This window comes from Sphaerodactylus townsendi, linkage group LG03 (assembly GCF_021028975.2).
Source record: "Sphaerodactylus townsendi isolate TG3544 linkage group LG03, MPM_Stown_v2.3, whole genome shotgun sequence".
Lineage (NCBI taxonomy): Eukaryota > Metazoa > Chordata > Lepidosauria > Squamata > Sphaerodactylidae > Sphaerodactylus > Sphaerodactylus townsendi.
Window position 1 is genome coordinate 45,508,375 of NC_059427.1, and position 24,472 is coordinate 45,532,846.

The 24,472-nt window shown below is 43.4% G+C and overlaps 1 protein-coding gene across 2 annotated transcripts in view; it reads right to left on the reverse strand.

Moving 5' to 3' along the window:
• Positions 1-24,472, reverse strand: part of SRGAP3 (SLIT-ROBO Rho GTPase activating protein 3) — a 232,850-nt gene that overhangs the window by 23,409 nt on the left and 184,969 nt on the right. Inside the window, exons 11-18 of one of the 2 annotated variants that reach the window (XM_048487752.1) lie at positions 23,488-23,515; positions 18,049-18,079; positions 17,349-17,409; positions 13,812-13,889; positions 9,402-9,536; positions 7,372-7,477; positions 6,956-7,183; positions 3,640-3,719 (exon numbers count right to left, since the gene is read on the reverse strand). In XM_048487752.1, the coding sequence (XP_048343709.1) occupies positions 3,640-3,719; positions 6,956-7,183; positions 7,372-7,477; positions 9,402-9,536; positions 13,812-13,889; positions 17,349-17,409; positions 18,049-18,079; positions 23,488-23,515 (747 nt within the window). Of the gene's footprint in view, positions 1-3,639; positions 3,720-6,955; positions 7,184-7,371; positions 7,478-9,401; positions 9,537-13,811; positions 13,890-17,348; positions 17,410-18,048; positions 18,080-20,588; positions 20,692-23,487; positions 23,516-24,472 lie in introns of both variants that reach the window. The other variant, XM_048487751.1, reaches the window with a different exon arrangement.

Sequence of the window (24,472 nt, forward strand, 5' to 3'; positions counted from 1 at the left end):
AATGGCACCATGTGGCTCCAAGTTTTATTATTTCTCACAGATGCCCAAGTTCTTTAGTAGAATGAAATATGCATGAGTATGCTTTAAAAGTGTGTACAACACCAATATATTACTTCCTTTCTGTACAGGAGAAATTTTATTGCATCTTTGCATCTGAATCTTTCTAAAACTGGCTAGCCAACCACTGTTCTACTGCTCTGGGAAAAAAAGAGGTTTTATTGAGATAAAGTATCTCCTTGGTACTATGGGAAGACAGCTGTATTTGTGATTCATTACCATCATTTTCATCTTGTAATATGTTGTTTTCAGGGAACAATGTCCATTGAAAACAGAAATCTATGATTTGATAAAAAGATGCAATTGACAAACTGAAAGGAATATAATTGATTAAATTGGTACCTTCGGAGAACTATGACTTTGCTCTCCCTTCCACAGTGTGACCAAATATAAATCTCATTTCAAACTGAGTCTCACTAACACTGAGATATATGCCTTGCCCATTCTTTGAAGTTCCTTTGAACTGACTAGCAGGATTTAGACAGAGTGTGCATCCATGCAGAGCCACCTGGAAACCAGCAGGATCCACTCATCTCTGAGGGAGGGCCGGCAGGGAGGAGGCAGGGAGGAGGCAGCAACCTCAACTATACCTTCAGAAAATAGTCACGTCAAGGGCCAAAATTCCATCCCCCTAGTCAGATCACAGAAAGCTGCTCAGTGCAGAAAAGAAGGTCCAGCATATGTCCTTTTTCATGTGTTGAGCCCATTATAATCCAAGGCAATGAACTGCCTCACAGTCAGCCAGCAAACCTAGCGGGAAGAATGAAGATTTACTCCACTGCATTGGCTTGTTTTCAATTCCTGCAAGCGGAGTGGACATGGACATGAATATATTTATGTTTATTGACCTAGCATCCATGGCAAGGGTAAGGTAAGGCACTGCTTCTCCCACTACACATGTCCATAAGGGCAAGTTGGAAGACCAAAGAGGGCGGGCAAGACAGGAAAGGGACTAATGGTCGGTATGTGCTGCTTCCCTCCAGCACCCCTCTGCCGGCCAACACCCACCTTAGAAAACATCTAATGACAGTGTGCGGCCTCTCCCAACATCCCTGTAAACATGATGGTCCCCACTTCACCACACCCACACATGTGTGGGACATCACCACCAAAAATATTCTCTGCACAAGTGTGAAACAAGAACGTCCCCCAGAAAGTTGAGCAGTGTGAGGCAAGCCTTTTCCTCCCCTCCTTTTTTGCCCAATTTTTGCTTTACTGTCTTCCTCTTAAAAGGAAAAGGAGGAAAACTTGTGCAGAGGAGAACATCATTTGTGCCTAAGGAAAGTAAGAAAGGGTGTGGCAGTTCCTGAGTGGAGCCCCCCTCCTCTTTGTAAAGAAGGCAGGCAAGGGGGTCTAGCTTTGGAGGAGCAGTTCCAAGGGGGTTCTTTAGCTCAAGAGAGAGAATACATAAAGGCACAGTGACCATAAGGATCAAACAAAGTTGGGCTGACAGGTGATGTTAAGCCTGTCTTCCTTACCTTTTCCTCTTTGTTCCTGCCCCTCTCCTCCCATTTCCCATCTTCTCTAGAGGTAGGAGACTAAGAAGCTTCCCTGTCTTGGTTCAGGCGGGTCTTTATGAGTAAATCACTTCTCAGAGGTCAAGAGAAAAGCTGCTGACAGCAGAAGTCTTAGCTCCAGTGAGGAGGTTCATTCTGTACCCAGGGAGCTGCTGAAATTAATTTTGTCCTGCACAGTGCCACCTGGGGCTTCAACTTGCTGCACTGGCAGGATGGCAGCAGCCTCCACCAGGCACCCTCTTCTCTGCCAGCTCCTTGTTATACTTGCCAGCACAGATGCTGCCTGAGCTTTGTGGTGGAAGGTTGAGGCAGGCAGGCCAGGTGTACTAGGATGATGGCAGCAGCCCAGGACTGCTGCTTGCACGGCCGCTGCCTGGGGAAAGGCAGAATCAGGCAGATAGTAACATAATTAGGAGGAGTGTGAGGGGGCTGGAGCCCCAAACACCACTTAGGCAGGTCATGTGGAGGGTGCATTGCCAAGCCAAACACCCCCCCCCCCACCCGCGTCCCTTGCCTTGCCTGGGTCCAGCTTTAAACTGCCTCGATCCAAGCCATGCTGAGACCAGGATCAAACTGAGCAGTTGGGCTGACCGGCTCCAGCTTTATACTTCTAGCTCTGTCTCCCCAAGCTCTGTAGTTTAAAGCTGGACTTGCCCAGCCCAGCCTCAAACTGCCCCATTCCAAACTTCATGTGGAGTTTGGGTCGGGGCGAGCTTGCACTAGTCAGCTCAGTATCCAACTGCTCCCCTGCTCCTGAACTCCATGTGGAGTATGGGTGGGGGTGCAGTTGCCAGGAGGTGGGCACCAGAACCCCCACTTTACCTGCCCAAGTGGCACTGGGGCAAGGCAAGCCATTGTGCTTGCTCCAGGTGCCATTTTAGGCACTTACGCCCCTGCAGGCAGGTGGCCTCCTTCAGGCACCTCCCTTTTTCTCCCCAGGCAGTGTTGTCTCCTGGGGCTGCTGCTTGCCATATGCAGGCCACAACTGGGCTGAGCACTGAAGCTGTTGGGAGGGCCAGTGCCCAAGGACATTGGGATGGTCTTACACTGGAATAACACTGGACGGACTGCAATCCAGGAAAGGCATTGTCACAAAGCCCCCATTTCCACCAGTCACCAATCTTATGTTTAAAAGTTTACTTCCTAATCCTCCAGGAAACACTCAACTCTCCCTGCCTCTCACTTTATAAAAAATCATTGTTGGTATGAGCTGCCACCAGCCAAAGGAATTCTCCCGAACCTGGCGCCTTTTGCAAGCCAGAAAATCAATGTGTTTGCATGTGCTGTATGACAAACAGAAACAGATATGTGTAGGCTACTCCCCTGATCCAATCCTTCTCCGTCTCTGTGAGACAGTCCTTTGCAGCAAAGGTGAAGCTGGCCAGAACAACCCAGATGTCTTAGCATTGCGAATCATGATTTTCTGAGTAGCCTTCAGAAAACATCCAAATATAACGAGGAAAAAAAACCCTTTCCAATTCCTGGAAAGCTAATTCAAATTTATAGGCACAGGCTCAGAATTTTCCTCTGAGCCTGTTCTTTTCTAGTCATGGCAAAGGTATGGAAAAAAGGTTAGCGAGCCAAATGGGAAATCAGTGACAATCCATCACTTTGACAGTTTAGCCAAATGGTAGAAATTGGGTTGGAATTCAGTTTCCTTTCCCAGTTCAATCTGATTTCCTAGGATGTAACAGTATTTAACTGCTATTCCAACAGCACATTTATCCTTTCGTAACAATTACTTCTATGCCAAATAGAAAAAGGAAAGGATAGCTTTGTTAACCTGACATAAAGACACTTCCCATAATGCTCTAAAATGAAATTACAAATAAAGCAGGTAATCTGATATGCTTCCACATGGCCTATTTCGATTTTATGTCTATCAAGGTACTTTATCAGTATATTTCTTGCGCTGTCAAACACACAGAGACATATTCCCCTGCAGAACAGCCATATGTTAGTCCAGGATAATTTGATTAGGAAGAAAATGCACGCTGATGTTCTCCATGCAAATCTCAGTAGCTTCTTTTAGACTCAATTTTACGCTGCTTGTTTCTGCACTCACCATCATCGCTGGTGTGCGGCTCTGTGCCGTTGTCATGGTCTGCTTCATCAATGGCGCCTGGCTCACTGTGTGGGCTGTCACTGGAACAAAAATGTGGCAAATATACATGAATATTAAAAGGAGGGAGAGCAAGAGGCCAATTCAATGCTACTCAGAAAACATAGGTAACTTGGGCTGATTACCCACTGCATGCTGTTCCCCGCCCTCTCCCTGCTCTGGCGCAAAAGGTCGCGCCAGAAATGCTCTTGCTTTTCCCATAGAAAGCAAGAAACATGTGCGGGGCTAGAGAAAGCATGTCAGGACAAGAAATCTTGCCCTGACACGCCTCCTCTCTTAGCGCAACCCAAAGAGGAAATGCGTTGGGACAAGATTTCTTGCCCCCATGCACTTACAGTCCGACTGTGCGCCAGAGAACCAGTGGGTAATCGGCCCTAAAGTTATTCTGAATTTGCTCTCAGTACTGCAGGTTTTTAGAGTATTGTCCATACAACTCACAATTTTAACAACTTAAATCTCAAACTGAAAACTCAACCTGTTCAAAAGAGATTAGACAACTACACAAACACAACTTTGCACACATGTCGGGTGCAATAACTTGACATCTATTCTGTTACAGTATTAGAAAGAAAACCCAAGATTAGTTCCAAACATTTCAATTTTAATCGCTTCTCATTTTGTATTTAAGCTCATTAGAAAGGTCTTTGTAACCACCAGATTTTTATCCAAAGCTGCATTTGAAAATGTAAAAAGAGAAACCAACCCCCTCTCCAACCTAAACCCGTTGTTTGGGACTTGTTCATGATTATTTCCCTGTAGTATATGTCTGAAAAGAACAATGCTTCTCTCTAGAAATAAACAATGCAGACACATTTTCCAGATCTAGAGTATTAATTTCACAGCAGACTGTGCCAAGAAGAAGGAAGAAACTTGAACCCATTTTTTTTTATTTGGGCTGAAATATAAGTTTATAATGATGGAAATGTTCAACTATTTCCTGTTCGCTGCTTTGCTGTTTGACTTATGAATCAGTAGGGCCAGTCTGTTGGTTACACTTTGAGGTTTAGTGGAAACTCCTTCTGGCTGGTGTATTTTATTAAGCCCACCGTAAAGAGATACCCAAGAGTTTTGTTCTTAGATTACAGTGCCCCCAGAGAGTTCTCTCGAAAAATCAGTTGCTTGCCTGGTGGGCAGGAGACACGCAAGTCAAGCTGTCATCATGTCCATCACCTTCTGCTCCCACTGCCACCAGCCACACCTAGTCCTTTCCCTCCTACAAGTCTTTTTACAAAGCCAGCCACCGCGTCCCAACTCTTCACAGCAGTTATTTTAAGGAGGAAAGGAAAAGGAGTCTGGGTACCCTATGACTACTACAAGTGGCTCACTCTGCTCTTACACTTTGGGCCAAATACGTTTTCCTCCTTGCCAAAAGTCTGCAGCCAATTCAAATGTTACGCCAACTGACTCAATAGAGGAAACATTTATACCTGGCCCTGCCAGTAGAAATACGGAGAAACTGTTGGTGTGTAAAACTAAATAATGATTCCTACAATTTTTTATTTGCTTCCTCTTGTGTTACATGATACTTAAATTCATTACTACTGCTGTTTCCTCAAACTCTGAATGATAAGACTTAAATTCATTACTACTGCTGAAACGATCATTAAAAAGAGTAATCCTGTTGTTGCTTTTCTTTTAATGTATATTTGTTGGCCTCAGGTTTGTATCCAGCAATGACAGAATCAGCAGTAAAACATGGTGCAGTCTAATCAAGTGAACTCTCCATCGGTCACTCATTCTAATAAACTATTTCTCTTATCACTTGCATGGGGAAAATAAACCTCCATTGATAGGTTGTATTTTGGGTTAAGTTAAATCTGCTTCATACCTTTAAAAAAGTCAACGTTCCCCGGATGCACAAACAAACTGCAACCTGTGCATTCGGAATGGTACAAATATGTTGATCTGACAAAAATTGTTCAAGTTTGCATTAGTGGACATATAATCTGTGGGCCTTTCTGCTACTTGTATCTTTGCAAGCAACCTACATCATGGATATGTCGTGACCATAAAAAGAGAAAGGGAGAACAATGACTGCTGCCCTAAGCTTCTTGGAGGAGGGGTGAAATAAAACTGCTCACAATATTAGGGGTTGCCAACATACAGGGTCATATTGCTTAAGTTCAGCAGACAAATCAGGTTGTACCCATCTAACCTTACACATTCATGGAAGTGTCAAATAGGAAGCTTATTTTCCTAGCCAGATGATTAATAGTAAATTCATTTTAAAAATACTACACACTAAAATATATTACATGCCAATAGTCTATGTACTTAAATAAGGTATGTTATCTACTAGAGAAAGGCCAAAGATTATATTTTGCCCCAGGTTAATTCCCTGCAGTCTAAGAAGAGTTTGGATTTATACCCCACTTTTCTCAACTGTAAGGAATCTCAAAAAACCTTACACATTCCTTTTCTTCCTCTCCCCACAATGGACACCTTGTGAGGTAGGTGGGGTTGAAAGAGTTCTGAGAGAACTGTGACTAGCTCAAGGTCACCCAACAGCGTTCTTGTGGGGGAGCACAGAAACAAACGTGGTTCACTAGATTATAGTCCATTGCTCATGTGGAGGAATGGCAAATCAAATCTGGTTCTCCAGATTACAGTCCACCATTCTTAACCACTCAGGGCTTGATGCGAAAGGTCCTCTAAGTTACATGAAGGTTTGGAGTCTCCTCTATCTTACTTTCTCCAAACTGCTATAGAGTCAGACCCTGTCTTTCCCCTAAGTCCTTTGCTCATACTAGAGCAGGGGTAGGGAACCTGCGGCTCTCCAGATGTTCAGGAACTACAATTCCCATCAGCCCCTACCAGCATGGCCAATTGGCCATGCTGACAGAGGCTGATGGGAATTGTAGTTCCTGAACATCTGGAGAGCCGCAGGTTCCCTACCCCTGTACTAGAGGATCTGGAGGGTAGAAAGAGTGTTTGTAGTATACAAGATACGTAAGCTCAAATATTTGCAGCCCACAGGTTGCTGAGCTTCCAAAAGAAACAACCGGCATTATTTCAAACTGTCAAAATTATTTCAAACCATGAAACATGACAGAAACAATTCTCTTTACTACATGCATCCATGGATCCTAAACAACAACCTAGCCCATTTAGGTCACAGCAGTATACCTATAACATACTTTGAATTTCATCTCAACTGACAACAAAACATAAGATACCTTAGTGGAGTATTTCTTGTTTAATTTTTAAAAATCGTTAAACCATCAAGATGTTAAAAGGCACACATTTCCATGTTCCTTACCAGTATTCTTCCCCGCCAGTCATGCATTTCTCATAGACAGGTCCTTCTAGCTCCCTGAGGTTGGGGAAAATGGCCTCGTGGTTTATTATGATGGTTTTGATGACCTCATTGACGTGAGCCTGGCAGGACACTGGATCCTGTCCATCTGGAATGTGCATTAAAGTCGGTCCAAAGCAGATGGCCAGGTTGTAGGGATCCATCATGTTCTCATCACTGTATTGCGACAAGCTGCAAATACAAGCAACCCACAGCTACGCCACCAAATCATCAACTGTTAACACAAACAGCCCTCTACAGGCAGTCAAGATACACAAACACTCCTCTGCCCAAGCGCTGGATATGAACGAGAGAGAGCACTGAGCAGGGAAGGGAATTTTCAATTCAGTCAAAAATAAGAAGCAAGTGACTCGACTCACTGGTTGAGGAAAGCAAAGAGATATCTCATGACAATGATGACGGCTCGTGGCAAGGTAATAATGATTTGCTGGACCTGATGCACTCTTTCTGCAAGATTTTCAATTTCTGTAATATAAGAATTTACAGTAGCCCATTAAGGTTCAAAATCTGACCCAGACCATTAACGGGCCAGTTCTCAGGCATTTGTTGGCGGCACATTCCCTACAAATCCCAAAGAACTGTCCGAATAAGCCACTGGTACAATATTATATTCTTCTATCATTTGCTGTTAGTGGGACAGCCTCTTTTTTCTGCTCACTAGGTCAGATCCAGTGATCTGCTGTGGAAAGCCCTAATGACCGCGGGTCTTCCCAGCTCTCCTCTCCCACCAAAAACCACTTCTGACCCTCAGAAAACTTTATTTCCAAGATCATTGGAACCATGTAGAGTAATAGCCATACAGGTCAGGAGGCTGCACTGGGGATGGGAGTTCTGTCACAGCAGAGGTCTGATTATGCAACCGGCAAAAAGGAGCAGTTTCTCTCTCACACAACCTTCCCCCCGCCCCAACACACACACACTGCAGATTGATGACTCACATAGGTATTGAGTCACACAGGTCCTTTGACCCCAAAAATAAACTTTCCAAGGATCAGAAATGGTTGCTTTAGGGCAGGCAGAACCAAGATGATCACAGATTCTTGCTTGCAATGCACCCAATGCACCAGGAGGAATACATGGATATTTATGTGGTAGTATTCTGCCCATGTTAAAAAAAATGAGGTTTGGTATATGTTTACATCATTATCCTATTTTCTAGGGATATGGGAAGGTGGAGGGAAAGAACATTAGGCATATACATTTGTAAACAAATCTTCCCAATATGGCTGCAACCCCTCCAAGGTGTATTTAACAGAAAGTTCAAGAGGAAGAGAAAGGGAGAGGGAGAGCTAGAGAGCTAAGTGGTAACAAGTGTAGACAGAACAGAGAGGGAGAGAGAGAGAGGAGGTGAGTGAGGGAATAGGAGGCTGACCTGACCCAGCCCCAGCATCAGTCTGTGGGGACAACCCCAGGGCATGGCAGATGTGAGGCCCAGGTTTTCAGAATAGTTGCATGAGACCTGGCCATAGTATGGGCAGACCACCACTCATGAAGGAAAGGAAGGACAACTAAAGACCCCAACCCGGGGTTGGCATAAGGGCGTTCCACACAAGGCAAATCAAATCAGCTTTCTTTGTGCTGCAGTTCAAGCTTCAGCTTGAGCTCTGTTAAACCTTTCTTCCTTCTTAGCTGTATCAATAACTGCATACTTTAGCTCTGGCCTTTTTCTTTAATAAGAGAAGGACAGCAGCTTGGATGTGAGGGCCAGAGGTGTAGGTGCCACAGAACCGGGGGGGGGGGGTGCGCCCAGGGCGTGCACCATTGGGGTCATGTGGGGGATGAAAAATCACCCTCACACCCTTCCCCAACCCTGCCAGGCCTGGCAGAAGTCCAGAGCAGCCTGGAGTTCAGCCGGCTGCAAAGAGCAGCCAGCTGAACTAAGGTAAGTGGGGGGTGCAGGTTGCCATTGGGGGGGCGTCACAGGGGGTACGGGGCCCAGGTGCCATTTTGCCCCCCTACACCACTGGTGAGGGCACTCAAAAATGGTTTGCCGTGATATTTAAGCCACAATAGGCATAATAAGCATTTCTCACACTAGAAATAACATCAAACAAGTAAAGACATACTATAATTTGTACACTCAAGATGAAGAACAGAATGCAAAGTGAGATTTTAAAAAGCTCACCTAATTCAAGATGTCTAGACATGGGTTCCAAAACTCTGACCGTTCGGGTGTATCATCAAACAGTACACATATGCACAAAACCTGGCATCTTACATACCTACATTTGCCTGTGATTGTGTTTGTGCTCAGCATCATGCCAAACATATGATGCAATGCGACTGAGGCATAATACACATAAAAAGAGCCTAGAGTTTAAAAATTGGAGTTTAAAAATACAATGAAATGCTCAGCACAAAGGCCTGCTTTATCACTGATGGTACTTACTTATAGTAGAAATCAAGTCTTGAAACCTTTCCTTAGGAAAGAGTGGATCTTCCAAACCCCGGAAATATAGCTTTAACACCCCAGCAACAGAATTAATGTCACGTTCATTTTGATCATCTGCAAGGGGGTCCTCACCTGAAAAGACAAAAGCTTTTCTTATACCGCTGGGTTCTTCTTCAAGATTAGACAAGAAACTCTTATAGAAATTAAGCCTGAAGTGACTAAAATAGCAGCCTTCATTATGGCAATACAGTCATTTATTTCAGCCACTCACCTAACACAGAACATTATTTTAAATAGCACCATACTGGGCTGTATGATATTAAAAAAAACCTATGAACAGTAGCATTTTAAGTACCTGTCACAGTGAGAATTGTAAATCTCTGAAGGTGTATCACTACTGCCATTTCATATTTATTCCAGTGTTTTCATTTCAAAAACAATTCAAATACGTCTGCTTGTCTTGTAATACAAGAAAGCATCATCAATAAGTGTATCATTTGCAGCATCTATTTCTGATGCTCAAGGCTGATCCATGGCAGTTCGTTACATGATTAACATATTAAGTTTGGGGGTAAACCAGTGGTCAGAAATGTCTCAAGGTCATCTAATGAACATATATTTTACCAAGGTCATCTTCGGCTGTAATATTGAGTACCGTATATACTCATGTATAAGTCGAATTTTTCAGCACATTTTTAATGCTGAAAAAGCTCCCCTCGACTTATATGCGGGTCATTAAAATTTTGTGTGTGTTTTTAATTTGCCGGCCAGCAGGGGCGCAGTTTTTATGCTAGCGACACCAAATTTTCAGGGTACCCTCAGAAGACATGCCTGATGATACCAGCCAGGTTTGGTAAAGTTTGGTTCAGGGGGTCCAAAGTTATGGACCCCCAAAAGGGATAGTGACCCATTCCGCCATTGTTTTCAATGGGAGCTTATTAGTAGATGGGGTTACCCTTTTGAGGGTCCACATGGAATCTTTGGACCCTCTGAACGACCAATTACTTCACCAAACCTGGCTGGTATCCAGGCTATGGAGAGTCTCTTTTAAGATACGCCAGCCAGGTTTTGGTGAAGTTTGGGTCAGGGGATCCAAAGTTATTGATCCCTGTGTTGGTGCACCATCCCCCATTGTTTACAAAATGGTTTTCTTACAGTAGATTTTCCATTTCTGATGGCCATCCCTCCAAAATCTAAGTTGAGTTACATTTGGACATACAGGATGATGATGAGGAATCTAGCCTTGAAGTGATTTTAACTCTTGTGTTTTAGCTTGATTGCTGATTGAGCTAAGGTTTTTGTACTTTTAAAGTTATTGTTGATACCATATTGTTCTTGTTGACCCTCTTTTCCATTTACAGAGCCAGTTTACTGTTTCCTTTTCTTTGAAATAAATATTCAAAAACATTTAACCTACTGATACCTCAATTGATGTAATTTTATTGGTATCTATTTTTATTTTTGAAATTTACCAGCAGCTGCTGCATTTCCCACCCTCGACTTATACGCGAGTCAATAAGTTTTCCCAGCTTTTTGTGGTAAAATTAGGTACCTCAACTTATATGCGGGTCGACTTATACACGAGTATATACGGTATATGTGTTGAAATTCCAATCTCACACTAGCAAAGGAGCACAGTGTTATTGAAGACATGCCACCACATTTAGTTACATAAAACATGGCTGTAAGAGTGTGGCTATTTGTATATTTTTGCCTGACAGATAGGCACAAAGGGCTACAAGGCTGCTGAGTATGACTTTGAGCTTTAACATGTTGATGTGATAGAGCCTTTCTTGGGATGACCATGCTCTACTGGTCAATATGTGGCTGACGTATGTGCCCCAGCTAAGCAAGGAGGCATTCAAGGAGACTGTGATTTCTGGTAGTGAGGAGAAAGGGAGCCCTTCTAAGAGACTATTGCATTGGGTCCACCACTGAAGAGACCATAGCACCTGTCTTGGGATGGTAAACTTATTTGATTGATCATGCTAGAGAGGGTTGAAATCTCTGACAAACCACAGTTGTAAAGGGGCGAGTGCATGGTCATGCATATGGGATCACCATTATGGCCATTGTCCCTCAGCAGTATCATTATTGCTGACTGGAAATGCATTCTTTGCCAGTATATTCTGATCGCTAAGACCCTCTCTGAGGGAGTAGAAGACCATGGCTGGAACGAAACCTATTATGGAGTCTATGGAAGATACTATCTTTTGAGGGCCATAGTTTGGATTTCTTTGTATTGACCTTTCAGGTCTAATATTGATGGAGTAAAAAGTATGTCGAGTAGAACTCAAGCAATGATCTTTTGGTGGTATACCTCAGCTACTGCCCCCTTGTTAAGCAGAATGTGAACCTCTGCTAGGAGTTCTGGGCATGGAACAGGGTGGGCTGGATGACAGAAGGGAGGTAAGCTCTGTCTCACAGCCCTTCGTCATGATGGTTACAACCCACTAGTCAAGGCTGGTGTCTTAACAAGTGATCTGATTGGATGTCAAGCCCTCTGTTAGATTATGAACTGGGCATGAACTGGGCAGTGATTGTCAAAAACCCTGTGGAGAAGATTGGTTAATTTTGGGCTTGCTTTGCTTCAAGGGTTAGTGAATCTCTGCTGAGTGAGAGGTTGGAATTGGTTATATATTCGGACTTTTGAAAGTAGCTTGAACATCAGTCTGAAGTCCTCGCCCTTTGGCCAGTGAGTAGTATGGCCTGATCTAGGGTTCATGTTGGAAGGTGTGGAGGAAATCAACCCTAAGGTCTTGCTGGTGTGTTTGTCTTTTTTCATTTCATTGAGGACTTCATCTGTATCAGCACTGAAGAGGTCCATGCCTTCAAATGGAAGGTCTTTGATCCTGGCACATGTCTTGTGGGGAAGCACAGAGGACCTCAGCCAGGAGTGGCAATGGCAGTTGTGAGTCTGCGAGCTGCACAGTCAGCAGAATGCTTTGCAGGGGAGATGTGACATTTGGAGAGTTTGGATGCCTCTAAGGCTAACAATTTTGCTAATTTTCACTTGACCTCTGGTACTTTTTCCAAGTATGGTGCAATGCCATCCCAAAGGAAGAGTTGGTATTGTGCTATTATGCACTTGTAATTGGCAATTTGAAGCTGAGGGAAGAGGAGCAAATTTTTCTGTCTACCATATCTACTTTACGTATTTTTTTGATGAATGGCACTGAGTGTTGAATGGATCATCGGGAGGGAAACAACCTGTCTGTACCTGGTCAGAAATTAGATGAGTGTATGGATACCAAACCCTGGCTTTAGTAGTCACACTCTCCTGGGTACGCCAATCAGGACATCAAATACAAATCCATCAGATCTAGTTGGGGTGGTGGATCCATATGGTGAAAGAGGGAATTGGGTGGATAACAGGGGATCAAAGGTTCTAAATCTTGCACTTCACCCTCCAACATGGAATGGGAGAAGAATGGTGAGCAACCAGATGTAGAGGGCATTCTAGGAAAAGAAGTTGCCTTCTTAACTGGTTCCAAAGGCAATTTGAATGGAACTTGAGTCCATAAATTGGGGACAGGAGCGGTTGGAAAAAATGTTTGATTTCAGATGATTGTCTGGATATTTGTGATGTACCTTCCTGGAAGGCTGTTCTGAAGAGCTGCATTCAGCGGATGTGGGAGAGGAACTCATAGACATCCCTGGGTTTTGTATCAGACCCATGTTTGTCAGCTTCAGTCTTAAGAGTTTAGGAACCAAGGAAGTTCTGATTCTGGAAACAGAAGGATCCTCAGATCCTGGCACAGGAGGAGGCATATTGTTCAGGTTTTTCTCATGAACAGCACCAGACAAGAACTTTTCCCAGCGAGCCACTTTTGGGTGGGAAACTCTACTATCCCTATTTTTTGTAATTAATCGGTGAGCAGTATCATTCTGTTTGTCGAGGCACATAAGGAATTATCATGGTCACCAGTGTAAAGAATTTTAAACCCATAGGACCTGTGTTCTTTGAAGACTGCTTTTTGTGCCATTTGAGGTCATTCCACATATGTCACCATTTATCCATATTTAATATTTATTTAATATTTATTTATTTATTTATATTTAATATTTATGACATAATCATGACTTTTTCTTTCCCTAAACATAATCAGACCTGGATGAATCCAAAACAAGACACAAATTTATTGATAAGGAAATTCATTCTGCACATCTATAAGGCCACTGTCTCTTTCACATATCCCTAGGATGAATTCTGCATTGAAACCAGGTCCAGAGGAATGATAGTACACCAGCTGGTTCACACATTGTAGTCTGAATGCATTATTCTGCTACATGTACTCCTTGATGTCCCTCAGTACTTAAATTGTAAAAACAATTGCATTAATATTTATTTACCAGATTTATGCCCTACTTCAAACAACACTGCAATAATCATAGGCTAGTTCATACCTCTCTCAAATGAGTTTTTGATATCATTGACTTCAACCTGAGATCCGGGAACTCTAAAAATACCCTGTTGTTGTAGACCTAGAGTGAGCCAAGAAGTAAAAAGAAAGAGTGTATTCAAGTTCTTTTGAAAGCAAACTTTATATTTAGAATTGCAGATACTTCCTATTTCTATAATTAGTTTTTTTTAAAAAAATCTTCAGAAATAAATGTACCAGGCTAAACCTAAAATAATAAATTCTACATAATTTTGCTGTCCTCTATCTGTTATCATATATTACGATAAATCATCTGTTCTCTTATATATGTAATCTGATATTAAGACAATGTTAAGGTGCTTAAAAAAGCACACTATTATTATTATTATTATTATTTTATTGGACTTATATACCGCCCCATCCCCGAAGGGCTCAAGGTGCAATACATATAAACATACAGTATGTACAAGTAGCAATTTAAGGCAGCGACAAAAAAAGTTTTCATTTCCTATTTCCAATTATAAAACCCAACAAATTAAAGTGGCGGCCAGCATTCCAGTAATAAAAATCCCTCCCCCCTCAGAGAGGGAGGCATGGCGAGTCTTGTTGGATGACAGGTGGCCCAGTTGTCAAGGGCCGAAGAAAGGGGGCACTATTAGCGGCTGGTTCCTCCAAAGGCCCGGCGGAACAGTCTGCCTCTTACAGGCCCCCCCATGGAACTCCCCAAGGTCCCGCAGGGCCCGGACAGCTGGGTGGGCGAGCGCTCCACTCCAGGGCCGCCGGGCCAGGGGCCAGGAAGGTCCTGGGCTCCCGGCGGTGTGGAGGCCAGCCGCACTACTGAAGGGCCAGGGACCACTAGAAAATTGGCCTCCGCTGATCGGAGAGGCCGCGGTAGGGACATATGGGGTGATGCGGTCTCTAAGATAATGACGGTCCCAGGCCGCTGAATGGCCTTGAAGGTCAACACCAGCAATTCTGGAAGATGATCCAGAACTCTACTGGAAGCCAATGCAGCTGGCGAAAGCACAGGCTGGATGTGTTCCCAGGCGGCGCTACCTGTCAGCAAGCACGCCACAGCATGCTGAACCAGTTTTAATCTCCGGATCAAACGTAAGGGAAGGCCTGCCAGAGAGCGAAGTTACAATAGTCTAATCTGGAGATGACCGCTGTAATGGACTACAGAGGCCAGATCCGGCTGGGGAGAGGAAGGGGGCCAGCCGCCGGGCCTGACGAAGGCGGAAAAAAGCAGCCTCATTAACAAGGCCACCTGGGTCAATCCTAAGCAGAGAGAGACAAATCCAGGCGGGACCCCAGGCTGCGGATCGAGGGGGTCAGCGCCAATGTGGCCCCCTCCAAACCGGGCGGCTGGAAGGTCCCGCCCTCGGCGTCGCGGCCGAGCCAGAGGATCTCCGGCTTCGATGGGTTCAGCTTTAACTCGCTCTGTCGCAATCCAACCAGCAACCGCCTCCAGACAGTGCTGTAGAGCCGCGAGGGCGGGCGGCTGCTCGTCTCTCCATCAACAGAATGAGCCGCGTGTCATCAGCGTGACTGGATGGCAAATCAGCCCAAAACTCCCGTACTCCAGCTGAGCAAGGGGTCGCATGTGTAGATATTAAATAGCAGCGGGGACAGTAACGCCTCCTGGGGTACACCGTGATTGAAGCTGGCACTTCCGGGAGGCCTGGTCCCCGCGACTCACTTGTTGAGTCCGGGCCCCCGGAGGAACGAGGCTATCCATTGGAGGACAGTGCCTCAGACTCCGGAGGCGGCCAGGGCGTGGGCCAAAAGGTCGTGGTCGCACTACCGCCAAACGCCAAGTGTGAGATCTAACAACACCAGCAGCCTCGCATCCACCTCGGTCAAGCTGAATATCGAGTGTATCTGTGGACGGCGACGAGAACAGTCTCCGTCCCATGCCCAGCACGGAAGCCGGACTGGAAGGGGTCAAAAGCCGGCGCGCCATCCAGAAAACCCTTTGAAGCTGCTCCAGCATTCACTCTCTCTACCACCTTCCCCAGAAACGAAAGATCTGAAGACGGGGTGGTAATTGGCCAGATCTCCAGGATCTAACGATGGTCTTTTTTAAGAGTAAGTGGACCACTGCCCTCCTTCAACCCATCCGGGAAGGTTCCCTTTGCTCAAGGGAACCATTGATTATGCCCCAACAGATGGGGTCGTAGTTCGCCTCCTCGCAGGCTTCTCGCTGCCAGGACGGGTACCATCCAGAGGACAGGTAGTAGGTCTAACGTCAGCCAAGGCTCTGTCAACAGCGGCTTCAGAGAGCAGGGAAAACTCAATCAGACAAGGACCCGAAGACGGCAAGGGAGTCTCCAGTTCTCTAATTGTAGTAAGCGCGGGACGGAAGGTCATGGCGGAGTGACGTGATCTTATCCGCAAAAAAGCTCATAAATGCCTCATAGCCACGCTCAATTGAGAGTTTGAGGATCTCTCCGCTAGGGAGGTCAACGACCTACTATGCGAAACAGTTGTGCTAAGGAGCTAGCGGATTGGAGGGAGGAGGAGAAGAAAGCCCTCTTCGCTTCCTTCGGCCGCCATATCTCATAGGCTTCTCATAAGCTGCCCTATAAGATGTTCAAGCAGCTTCGCCACGAGACTTCCTCCACACTCCCTCTCGGCCTCTTAGTCAGCTCCAAGCCCTCGCCTTCATGCGGCGCAGCTCCTCTGTATACCATGGAGCGCGCCGGGAGCGGGGGCGAAGAGGGCGCCGGGGGGCAACAACATCAATGGCATCAGAGAGACGGGAATTCCAATCCTCCACCTGCTCATCGAGCATGCCGGCGGGTTCAGGGTCCCGCAGAGCATTCAGGAAACCAAGTGGATCCATAAGTCTCTGTGGGCGGGCATAAATCAGCACTAGGGCAAAATATGACTGTCAAAAATTCAGTTCAGTATTTCACTGATCCTCTAGAAAACTGAAGCAAAGACAACAGCAGGCTTTTTCTGTTGTCCAAATTTAGAACTCCACATTTTACCACCAACTACTAACCTTCCCAGCAATCTGTGCTCTTGCCTAGGTAAACTGACTGACTGAAAAATACGGGAAGGAAAAATTAAAACCGAGACTGATGTCAATTTCCAAATTCATAAGATGAGTAGGCAAGATAAAGCCATATTACTTCCTCTAATCTATGCAGACTTAGAGTGCTATTATCTGGAGATGCCCCCAGCCAAGGTGAAAAACTGCAATTGAAATGTTTGGATTGTTTGGCCCTTACATCATTTACTTTTGACCAAGAAGAAACACTGATCACTGCTATGGTCTGAACTGCTGTAGTAGATGGAGATGTTCTAATTAACTTCATTCAGAAGTGTTTCAATTGTAACCCCCACAATTTGGCTAGCAAGCATATACAGAAACCAAATATTTATCACTCATTCCTTTTGATACAAAACCAATTAGAGATTAAATAACTATCATTAACATTCAGTCTCTTATAATTAGTCAAGGCAGCTGGTGTATTCATTGAGTTTCTGGGGAGAACTCTTTGCACTAGAGACGTGTGTAAGAACACTGAAACCAGTGGAGATCAGATCAACTTACCGTATAAATTGATGTAGCGAATACAACTTTCAACCACTAGCGGGATTGCCTGTCCTGAATCCTTTCAAAGGAAATCAGATTTTTAGAAGTAATTGTGAGCACTAGCTTGGTAAAGTCAATGCTTTAACGTAAACAAAAAAACTGCACAAAAAGCTCTAACTAAATAAATGAGCACTGTAAGGTTAGTCAGAGAGCAAGCAAGAAATTAATATAATAGTTGCTTATGTTTCCAGTACTTCACAGACCTCTGCAATATAATCCTTCAGCAATACCAACAAGAAGGTGGTTCTCAGTATCAACCTGACTTCAAAATCTAAATCAAAAAAAGGGCTAGTTCAGCTGGATCTCAATTACCTCTTCACAGAGATGTAGTTATCAGCCAGGTTTGTTTTTTCAATAAATGAGATAATTGTTAAAATTTTCACAATAAAATTTTCACAATCTCAGTAAAATAATGGTTGCCCCAGAACTAAGAGGCAAGCCTTTTTAAATGCCCCATTTTCTAACTAGAGGAAGAAAGGACAGACATCTTTTCTTTGGGAATTCAATTCTCCCTAAACCAACATTATGTGAACTCATTGAAAAGAGTTGGGGCATATTTTCAACAAAGAATTAAAAAAGCATCCTTTCAATTTAATTTATGCATGTAGACACACACACATTATTTTTTTTTCCAGATAGGAGTTCCTCTAGTAAATACCTGGTTCCTTGTTCGAGCATTCCTTCTTCCTCTGATAAGCAAATAAAGCAGCAAAGCAGGGAAAAAGAAAAGGTTAAGCAAGAATAAGATCTGTTAAAGTAAGCACATCTTCCAGAGGCTATGAAAGCTTAAATGCAATGGTAGCTTAGAAAGATCAAGGTAAAGCACCAACACCCCATGTAACTTTTTAGTATGCAGCCTCTCAGCCTCAGTGACAGACTTCAGGGAACTTCCTGTCAGGCACTGTCCGACTTACTCCACCCAGCTCTTTCACAGCAGACTGCCAATTTGGAAAAAAAAGAGTAATGCTCTCTTAAGGCCCTATTGGTAAAAAGGGAAGGTTCAGCTCTTATACTATAGACAAACCCCTTCATGGTCAGATATTTCTGCCCCTTAGTTTACTGAGTACAAGGCAATTAAGGAGATGGGCAACAACTAGAGAGCAAGGTGGGGGAGTATTCCAATAACTATAACCAAAACACAGCCTTGGTTTTACTGTTGAGCCTAGTTCAGAGTAGTGATGGCAGCAGATTCTATCAACACCGCTGCGTCTTTGCAGTTATCCAGTGAAATCTATCGAGGTGGCCTGATAATGTAAATGTGGACTGACAGCAATCCAGTGCTAACTTTTTGCAAACCACTGCACAGATAAAATTGCTCACATTTGCTGCAACTTAAGACTTTGCCACAGTTGCTGATCTGTCCCTTAGTCACAAATTTGGGGGTAGGTTTCATTTTTATTAGTTACTCCTTTATACAATTTTTGCCCATTTTTGCTCAGTGTTATCCTTTTTGCTGCTTTTTATCCTATTTTAATAATTACTGGGTATTCTGGGGCATTGACCCTTTTTGACTTATGTTATTGTTGACTGCATGGAGCTGTAAGGAGCTTCTGTTTCATATGTGATTTATACTACGGTGATCTATTTTGTGTGTTTTATGGATTAATATTAGACGATGTTTTTAAATCTACAGTTTCAAGCCACCAAGAGTACTCTGATGGGGAGTGCAGGGTACATTTGTTTTAAATTAAATATCCCCATATGGAGTTTAATTCAAAACAAGCCACTCAGAGCAGCTTGCATGGGGTTCCCCATACCAGTCTTCAACTGAGGAAGCGGAAAGAGTCATAGCAGCTTAGTTATAACTGTACAACTTCATTATATGCTTTCAGAACATACTGTGGGTTAGACTTTTAGACTTTATACTGCCCATTAGTCATGCCAAGTGAAAAGCATTATTAAAAATGTCACAGACAGTTGAGTCAAGACCACTGAGGCCATTCATAAAGCAATTTGCTCTTGTACTAGAACCGTGATAATTGAAAAACTTGAATGTGATTCTGACCTAGGAATTGAGGAAGATTTGTTTTCTTTAAAGCAGTCTAGATTATGGTAAGGAGATATATATCTACATTTTGCCTTAGGCTAAATGTCTGCTGACTAGAGATACTTGTTTAATGGCACCAGTTTCTCAGTCCAATTAATACCTCTCTATTCCCTCAATGTGTTTTATGTTATAGATATAGAAGAAGTGAGATTAACCCAGCCCTATTTCACTACTCAGGACAGTACGAGATTTTATACATATGGATTATTTTATGGTTTTGTGGTATGTGAGAGCATGTCAGCGTCTTGTAGTAGCCCCTCTTCCTTTTGTTGAACTGTTCCAAGACAACTATATTAGGTTGATTTTATAAACAGCAACAAAAAAAAACAGGAAATAACTACTCTATCATTCAGCTGGCCACACAGTTATGCATGAATCAGTAATTTTCTCATTCTTGCCAACTGTGAGTTATGGGCTATTATTTCTTTTTTCTCCCTTCGTTTGAAGAGAAAACATTTTTATTTTAAATTTAAAACAGTGGTCAGGAAAGCAGAGATGCCTCAACAGAGGACAACATTCCCAAATGGCTTTTCTTTGCCACTTTCCTCCAAAACAAACAAACGTTCAAGAGTTCACTGTCTGTAGAATAAAAGTATACATTATGCTTCTATGTAAAAGTATACATCTTCACTTTTTTAAATGGCAGAGCCCTATCAGTCTGCTAACACCACAGTCTTTATTTGTTTTTTTAAAAAAATCAACATACTGCAAATCTCTTCCTATGGGAGCCAGGCATATTGCTTTTAACCTCTAAGATGTTCATATAAGCAACAGCTTGAAGTCACAGCAGTTTGGCCTGCAGTAACAAGATACGGCAGACTTCCATTAACATGGTAACAGGCATAAAGAGTGCTGTGCTTCCATACTGCTCCACATGGGTCTTTACCATTATCTCATCCTTCCCAGTCAGAATGAATACAAGTGAAACACCAAATGTACGGATTAACTTGCCACTGTTGTAAGGAAGGACAGCTACCAAAACACAATCTTCACTGAGGCAGAAAGCATGCTAACCATGTTAATGGTATGGTGTGCAGTGCATGTGAAAGGCCAGGTCCAAGAAAGGAAAACAAGTCAGTGGTTAGAAGAGGGGAGAAAGCTACCCTTACATTCACCGTGTTCACAGACTCTCACTGTTAGACAGCAAGTACCTTAATGAATGTTTCCATATTGCCGTTAAAGAGTTTATGATTATAGACTGAAAGAGGCCTAGGTCTCCTCATTTTCTGTGGTTTAGGGGGAAGACAGGGGGGCCTAAGAAAAATGGAACAAAAAAATCAACAGAACATCAATATGAATACAATGGTAGGGCAAAATCTCAAAAGAATGCAAATAAAAACAGTGGAGGGAGCTGGGAGGGGAAGAGAAGGCCGCTGATGCAGTGTTCTGTGACAGTCACTATCACTTGATTTCATTCTCAAATGTTAGGTGTTCTCTAACCTAGTTAGGTGTTCTCTAGTTAGGTGTTCTCTAACCTTGTTCTGTGACAGTCACTATCACTTGATTTCATTCTCAAATGTCTGCCATTTGCCCTACTGAGCTAAGGAATTCAAGACAGGGACTTGCCTGGATCTAAGGGTGAAATGCTAGCTTCCTGCTCTGAAGGAAAAGGGGATTGTATGGTATGAAGCAAGCTGAGAAATGACAGTGGAAAAGGGGATAGATGGGTACAAAACACCACCTGTTTGTGGCCTGGAGTGTGATCAGGAACTGGGAGGAGTTACAAGTTTAGTGAACCTAACAAAAGGTATGGATGATCAAAATAATCCATTTGAATATTACAGAATAATCCATCTCACTAGAACCTCAGAAAAAAAATCCATAAAGCATCTTATACCCAGTGGATTCCAACTACCAGAATTTGTGGATTACCCTCCTATAACAATCTGTGCTAGGCCTGCAGCCAAGGAGGCTTTAGACTCAACAGTAACTATGACAAGCATAGGGGCATAGCTTACTAAAGTAGTGCCCTGGGTGCTCCACCCCGCACCTGTGCTCCATTGCTAACCCTACCCTGGCTGACTCCATCCTGAAATTCTATGTGGAGTTTGGGGGCAGGTCTCCATATTGATGGGAGTTTGGGAGCAGGGCTAGTCCTGCTGGCCAATATTTAATTGTGCTCCTGTCCAGAGTAACGTGCCCCCAGGGAAGTCGTGCCTGGGCTCTAGCCCCTTGTGCCCCCCTTGCTATGCCAGTTGACAAGCACATACTCACCAGAGCCTAAAGGCTCCAGAGTGGCTATTGGCACACAATGACTGGCTCTTCCTGCCAATACCCCAGCTCCACAGATACACCCTGAGGGATAACTATTTTTGTAGTGCAAGAATAGGAGGGCTGAACTGACTTATGCTGCAATCCTAAAGAGTTACAGTTTTCTAAGTCAGAAGTTCAGGGGCTTACAAGGATGTAACTTTGTTTAAAACTGTACCGAGTCTCCAATTCACTAATGAAAGAGACAACAATGATCTATTACAGTGTTTGAGAACCATCAAGAGTTTTCTCTGTTAGTATTGTACACTCTGTTAGAATTGTACATGTTAACAAACTTTGAACCTGTACTGTAAATGACCAGAAGGGGAATCGGCAACTCTGTTATCTTGCATGTCAGAGGCTCACATCTTACTGTTTAAGGATATAGTTAACATTCCAAATCTCATTCCCCCCTGAAGCTACCAAGAGGCTGGCACGAAGCAGGAGTAACAGAACTGTTTCCTCTGTACCAAGATTATAGCTCCTCAGGATTTATGGATTTGGGAAAGACAAAACAGGCAATGAAAAAGTCACAACTGAATCTGGAAGCAGTCAAAAGCTCTGTAAGGCTGAAGCCTATTGTGACACCTTTGTGACACCTATTTTCAAAGGTTTAATTTATACTGTTTTGGGATGGGGGAGTCTTTGAGAGAAACTTTAGCTATGTGAGGACACAAGGAAATTTCTGACAGAGAATTCACCATTCACTGTCAAAGCTGTAACTCCCAGATTTCCTTGAGATGGTAACTATGACACAGTTGACCTCCTTTACATTTGTAGAAGAGATATCCATTTGGAAATTAAATCAAAAGTGATTAGCGTAGTTGGGTCGAAGGGAAGGGGAAAATGCAGTTGGGATTACAGGATGAAATGGTGGGTTCAGTAGATATTACTGAGGGAAGGAAGTGGAGGCATGCAGGAACTCTAAACCTTGATAATCCCAATGAAATTTTTTTTGCACATAGCTCCTATACTGAAGAACTTTGACCAACCTTATTATGAACAGATAGACACTTGTTTATTTGTATTTCTTCCTATTCTAAAGATCCAGTGTGCCCCCCCATCCCACACTTATGTTTTCCTCAACCATTCAGTTATTTCGTAAACTGTTCATTACTAATGCCGACTGCATCTTTTTCACTACTTAAGATGACTTTTTGTTGTCCTTCCAATTTCTATCAGCATTTCTATTTCTCAGTTTTCCAAGGTCTTTTTTGTCTTTCTGAACTCACCCCCGACTAGAGTTTCCTTTATTTTTTCCTCCCCTACTTTTTAAGTTACAGCTTATCCACATCCCTCCTATTACGAGAAAAAAGAGGTTCACCTGGCAAGTCTAGGAGGGAGTTAACTGTAGCTCATATATAATGATTTAAATTCCGTATTCTGCCCTACAATGAATGCTGAAGCAAGAGAAATGTTGGCAATCTGGTTAAGGGGGGGCAGGGATGGGGCAATGGTATAAATTGATGATGAAAAGCTGAACTTGGGTATATCCACGGAGATTCTGCAGTGCACCATGCTGATGTAGCATCTCTCCAGATTTTGGAGCTAAGGCAGCTGAAAATTATACTGCAGCAAAAACCTGTTTGGTATCTTTCCATATTTATGTAACACAGACAACTGCAGGCCTCTAATGCAGGCAGCTGCCTTGCACTGTCTCCCCCTAGAACAGTTTTTTGCCAATTTCGCTGTGCACAACTTGCATTTTAAACTGAAATCTATCCCTCCAGCAGTAGTGATATCCACCACGCCCGAGAATGAAAAATTCAAAAGATATGGTTGTTATTCACATGCACTTACCTGGTCGTCCCACATTCAGCTCTTTCACCTGAGGGAAAGGAGAGGAAAATCACGTATTAATTTCATTCTTTTTTTTTAAATCAAAAGGGCAGAGTTGGGCAGGGGGGGGCTAATGAGCAGAAACAGTTTTAAAATTTAGATATGAGTTAATTACTTTTGGCAAGTGAGAAACTGCAAGTGCCCGAAGATGCTGCACGTTATTGAAAATTGTAGCCTGTTGCTAGGTTACCCATTTCACATCTCAACTGCTGAAAGACATCTTGCAAGTCAAGAACCACATCCTGGGCTCTCAGCTTCCCCAACCCAATCAGCCAGCTACTTTGGAACAAAGCCTGCAGATATGGTAGCTTATTTTCTCTTTTCATTATAACTTCTGCAGTCAGCTCCAACTGTAACCTTTGTACCCTTCCATCTGTGGAATTGAAACAGGGAATGATTTCTCAGTACCCGAGCTCAAGTTTTCAAACTGCCGAAGCTCAAAGGTCTTCTAGAGGCAACACAAGTTCTGTCTAGCTGAGCAGTAATTTTACAGAGATAAGCAGCAGGAGGCCCTGAAAGCTTCGTCTCCTGCTTTAATTTTTCGATTAATACTATCTTCAGCATTCTTATGGAAATGTTATCTGTCTTTAGCCTTCAGGGATGAAGTTTGTTAAAAGATTATAATAAATTATTATAAAGATCCATGCAGCTGGTATAAATTGGAATAGCTCTGCCGTCAATGAAGCTTAGTCAATCTGCACCAGATGAAGATCTCTCAAAATTCCTTATTCCCAGCAATCAAAAGAAAAAGGAAGGGATATTGAAGAGTTCCGATAAGGACAAGCGTCCTTGGGGAACAAGCAGGAGATTATCCCTCACCTCAAGGAAGATCGCAAATGGCATGTGAATACAGCAGAGTATTCACCTGCTCAGCTTTTCTTTGGAGACAACCCAGCATCTGATTGTAACTAGGCAGACTCCATTCTCGCCACTAGTATCTTTACTC